The sequence below is a fragment of the Merops nubicus genome, unplaced genomic scaffold (assembly GCF_000691845.1).
Source record: "Merops nubicus isolate BGI_N331 unplaced genomic scaffold, ASM69184v1 scaffold42438, whole genome shotgun sequence".
In the NCBI taxonomy this organism is placed as follows: domain Eukaryota; kingdom Metazoa; phylum Chordata; class Aves; order Coraciiformes; family Meropidae; genus Merops; species Merops nubicus.
This window is the reverse complement of record NW_008627139.1, coordinates 1-5,208: the sequence shown is the minus strand read 5'-3', so window position 1 is coordinate 5,208 and position 5,208 is coordinate 1. Positions and strand designations below refer to the sequence as shown.

The window sequence follows — 5,208 nt, the reverse complement described above, 5'->3', positions numbered from 1 at the left end:
GAAAGAACTCCACCTACAAATGAGCCAGAAAGCCTCACTCAGTGAAGTAGTGATCACAGAATTTAATTTGGGGTTAAAAAATTAACCAAACACACACACACAAACAACAAACAAACATCCCAAAACAAACAAAATAAACCCTACCACCAGAAATTAATTGCAGGGATAGGATCTTAATGTTGATTATTTATAATAAGCTGGCATTTTCTGTACATAGATGATAGTATGTAGGAAACATTCATGGGAATAGCCTCTATAAATAAAGAACACTAGAAACTCAAATTGGAGCTGAAAGCTCACATTCTAAAGCAAGGAGAAAAGAGTTGGAATTATGTGATTCAAACTGTTATTTTCATTCATGACCTTCCCAGTCCCCTGATGTAATTCACATTCATATTTTCGTGCAAATTAAGAGGAGGAAGGAGGAGGGATTTACCATTCGATTTGAATTAGTTCTATTTAAGCCACATATTCAAGAATGATTATACCCTCTTTTGTTTAAAGGCACTCATTAAAACCGTTTTGTTAGTAAAAACCATAGTTTTAGATCTCTACAGTTGATTGCTCTCATCCAATAGACTTGCTTTTCTCATCTATTTCAAATGAGACTAGAAACTTGACATGGAGAGATATATTCCTTCAGTGTATTCGTTATGTGTCATTACTTACTGCGGATGGAGGTGATACAGCTGTCTGTTGATCTGTAGTAGCTTGTGCCACAGGACCATTTGTAACACTATTCATATTTGCACTGGATACTTCAAATTTAACATCTTCTAGGCCAGGAATAGAGGACAACTAAATGTACAAAACATCACTGAATAAGAAACAAGCATGTCATAGACCTATGTGTACCATAAAATCTGCAATATGCTGATCAAGATATATTCCCCAGGTAGGTTTCACATTAGTAAAATCATTAACTTTTTATCACTAGTTTTGGTATTTTCATTCGCAAAAAAAGATTTTTCTATTCAGGTGGCTTCTACAACAAAAATCCCAAACCACTGCACTGGACCTTTCACTATTAACACAGGGTTGCTGTGCATGAAAGGATTAGAAACCTTCCCAGCAGTTTGCTGCTGCACTTACCAACCATGTAAGAGTCACACCATCTCCTCTGCTTCCTCCTCTACAGCCAAAGAAATCATGGTTAAGAACATCTCTGTTGCCTAACAGATGGATGACTGGGTACAGGTTTTGCAGTCTTCTACATCTTTCACTCTTTTCTAAGGAAATGCTGAGAGTGGGTATTAAATACACTACCTATCTATTTGAAGAAAATTCTATTTAACTTAATTATGAAGAATTCTGAAAAAATTATTAGTACTGGCCATTCCTAAATATTTTGAAATAAATAAGAGTTAATAAGTTCTGTTTGTACTACTACAATATTTTTTTCATAAAGATCTTAATGAACAGTTTCAAAAATGTCCTATCCCTGTTCCCAGAAAAGCTAACCAAAATTGCTTCCATGATTACTGAAATAAGAATTGGTTAAAACTCTACAATTTATTTTTTTTTAATTTAATTTTTATTTTAGCAAATCTAATGATAACACAAAACTATAGAGTATATCCTTTTGTCATTTCAGATAAAAAAGACACATCAGGCCCATTTGTGTAAGCTTAGATCCAATTCAGGTCATATTTCAATATCCATACCAACAGAAATCCTTACAGTTGGGTAACACTTACAAAGACACACTTGATTTACAAAGGGGGGAAAAAAAACTCATTACATGGCAAATCCAACTTCATACCACAATCCTGCAAGAGAAGTCATGTGTTTTAATGTAGGAAACATCTCTGTTTTCTTAGAACCAAACATTGCAATAAAATGAACATGTGTTTTAAAATGACATGTTTTCATTTCATTTTAACTACAACATGTAGTTGTCTTTTTGGGATCCAAGTGCTGCTTTCCTGTTTGATATGCTTAACAGAGACAAATCCCATGAGGGGACCTTATAGTGACCCTCCAGTACCTGAAGGGTGCATGTGGGGGAAGGTCTATTCAAAAGGGTTTGTTATGATAGCACAAGGGGTAATGGTTTTAAACTAGGAACGCATAGATTTAGACTTGGTATTAGAAAAAAATTCTTTAATATAAGAGTAATAATAGATCATTGGAATGAGCTGCCCAGAGAGGTAGTAGAGGCTCCAACTCTGGAGTCATTCAAGGTCAGGCCTGAGAGGGCCTTGGGCCACCTGACCTAGGTAGAGATGTCCCTGCTTGTGTAGGGAGGTTGGACCAGATGACCTCTAGAGGTGCCTTCCAGCCTAAAACATTCTACGATTCTATGATTTCCACTATGTGCTGTTGGTTCCTTTCCTCCATATCAACTACATGTTCAAATGTTACACAATGTAAGTGACAAGGCATGCAGAAAACTTATCATGTGAGCATTTCATATTAGCTCCTTCAAATCATTATGAAAACTTATTTGCTCAATTGATATGAAAAGGAAGGTAGTTCATGCAATCTAGGAGGCTGTCACTGTTAGAAGATAAAAGTCTGTACACATACAAACCTTGGCATCCAAAATATTGAGTGTTGTTTCAATTTGTTGGATACGGAGAGAGAGTGCTGACAATTTCTAGAATAGAAAATAATTAGGATGTCAAAACATTCCACATGGCACTTGTGCATATAAAACAGTTCACATCTAGCTAAACAAAATCACTTTTGTCTTCCATCTGCTGAAGGCAGAGTAGAGTGTAAATAAGATGACAATATTATGAAATAAATGAAGCAATGACATCCCTTTTTAGTACAGAGGCTACACTGGTTCAAATGTTAAATAATTTTACTAGGCAGTTAGTTTTCCCAAACAATGACTGACAGAAATGGAAGACAGACTATATACAAGAGAAAGCCAAAGTAAATAGGGTATTACTCTGGGCAGCTGGAGAATAATGGCAGACATATTGTACTCTCACAGTTCCCAAAATATCTTTCTTCAAAGCTTTTTCCAAATGTGGAAGATGGAAGGATGTGATGTGTGTGTATGTAACTGAGCAATTACAAAGTAGAAAAATCTTATAAAGAATACAGCAGGTGATTCAAAGTCCTATACAGTCTAAATAACAGTGAACCAGAACTAACCAGAAGCTTTATATGCTCTGGGTGCACCTCAACCAAATTTTGACACTTTTTTTTTTTTTTTTTTTTTTAAATACAGCTTAAGTTCTTCTAAATTACTCTAGAAGAACTGTCACTCTTTTAACTAATCACTACCATACTCCACAAGACTTGTCCAAGTCAAGTTGGCTAGCAGGCTGGCTGGCAGATATGTACCACTCTGACAGCTTTCTGGCATGTTGGCAAGATTCTGCCTGGCTCTGAAGTAGAACTTTAACACCCTAAGAAAATGGCAGTTTTGCCAATATGCTAGAAAAAGTAAAAAGAGACTGACAGGAGTTAGTCTTTCTGGATACTGCACTGACTTGTTTACAGATGGTTCTTTGTTCAGAAAGAGGAGTTAGTTCCTCTTGAAAGGAACTATGTGCCCTAGACGTAGGTGGGGAAAGCAGATGAAAGATGTACAAAAGACAGTTATCTAACTTTATGGGTCAGTTTGACTAGAAAAGAGCCTAGAAATTTAGAGTTAACAATGGTGTCAGCCCTAATTTTTAATTTCTGGGCTTCTGTGGATTTAGACTGTGACCTTTCATATTAAAAACACTTCTGTTCTTCATAAACAAAAAAAAACTTCTTAAAGGGTTTATAAAGCAACTATTTAGTCTCTTGGATAACAACATGTTTAGGTTAACTAATAACTGTTTTGTTGATTAGACTTCACAGAGTTGCTGTGAGCTGATGATGGCTTTCAATAGATACATTCTGATTTCCACAGCGCCTATGTAAAAGGCAATATTGAGATCATATGACAACTGACAATGGGACCACTAGGCAGCAGTTACACTGTCTAGTGTAACTAGGCATACGTTCATATGTGACTAGAATATGAAGTTACAGTCAGTTTAATAAACTTTTTTTTTTTCCTCTGAAGCTCCCTACATTGATGTGGTAGCCAAATTTTATACTTGTCATTGGCTTGGCTCTAAACTTTACTAACAAATAACAGAATTTCTCAGATTACATGGCTTAATTTAATTGGATTTGACTGCTGCCCTAGTCCTGCTGGCTAGGGCTACACAGCAGTCTTTGTTGAACAAACTAGTGAAGAGTTACAAAAAAACCCACTAGTGACAAAAAGGTTAAGCTCAAAGCCACACTAGAAAACATGCTTTCTACAAGGTGCTCTTTGCCTGCTCAGTGGCCAGTTCTAGTCCTGCCTGTCTGCTATATTTCCTTGACGCTCAAGTCACCATAAAAACTCAATAAAGTGAAATATATATATATATATATTTTTTTTTTTTCTCTTTTTCAAGAGACATTAAAATTAACTGGCTCATGTTTATACTAATCACATGCCAGAAATGTCTTTTTCAGCATCAAAATTGTTTACATAGAGAGCTTAGCATGTCACTTTTTTAAGTTAAAGGCGGCAAAGTCTGAAAGCAAGTTTTTATGTGTTACCCTAAGACAGAGATGAGAGGGATACTGACTGTCAGACTGGATTTGGCACCACAGGAATATGGCTTCTTTCTTCCAAAAAAAGACAATCTCCACAGATGGAGCTGCTCAGAAAAAAAAATCCACCAAAAAATTCAAAGGCTGTGCAAAATGCAAAAGTTTAAGGAAATGGGATTAAGCGTGGTATAATCATCAGTTCCTGTGGATATCTTGGAGAAAAAATCTGTCGTAGGCATTTACTCAAGAGAAACCTTGAACAGAAAACAAACTAAATCTTTTGGTTTAAGTTACCAGTACTACTGCATCAAAAATACCAAACTGAATCTTTCCCATTTCTAGGATTTTTTTCATTGTGTAAATCGACAGCTGAGAAAATAATAAACATACCTCTTCACAAACAGCAGAAAAGCGGTTGAGAAACTGCACTGTGTGAACCACAAACTGGTTTAGAAACGCTACAGTTCTCTTCTGCTGAATAGCAGGAACCTGCAGTAAAAAATAAAAGAAAATTAGATCATACATAAATGTCGATTCTTGCATCTGGGTTCAAAAACCTGTTAAAAATGGAAATGTTTTAGAAGAAATTATTTTAGAAATCTGCCTTAACTATGTAGATTAACTATGAATGCACATGTATACATTTTTTATATATATATATATATATAT

The 5,208-nt window shown here is 35.5% G+C and overlaps 1 protein-coding gene across 1 annotated transcript in view; it reads right to left on the bottom strand.

The window, feature by feature from the left end:
- CCDC53 (coiled-coil domain containing 53) overlaps window positions 1–5,028 on the bottom strand; it is a gene marked incomplete at its 5' end in the record, with an annotated part of 13,752 nt that extends 8,724 nt beyond the window's left edge. Inside the window, 3 exons of the mRNA XM_008946220.1 lie at window positions 670–798; window positions 2,534–2,599; window positions 4,930–5,028. Coding sequence (XP_008944468.1) covers window positions 670–798; window positions 2,534–2,599; window positions 4,930–5,028 — 294 coding nt within the window. The remainder of the gene's footprint in view (window positions 1–669; window positions 799–2,533; window positions 2,600–4,929) is intronic.
- Between the last annotated feature and the right edge of the window lie 180 nt (window positions 5,029–5,208).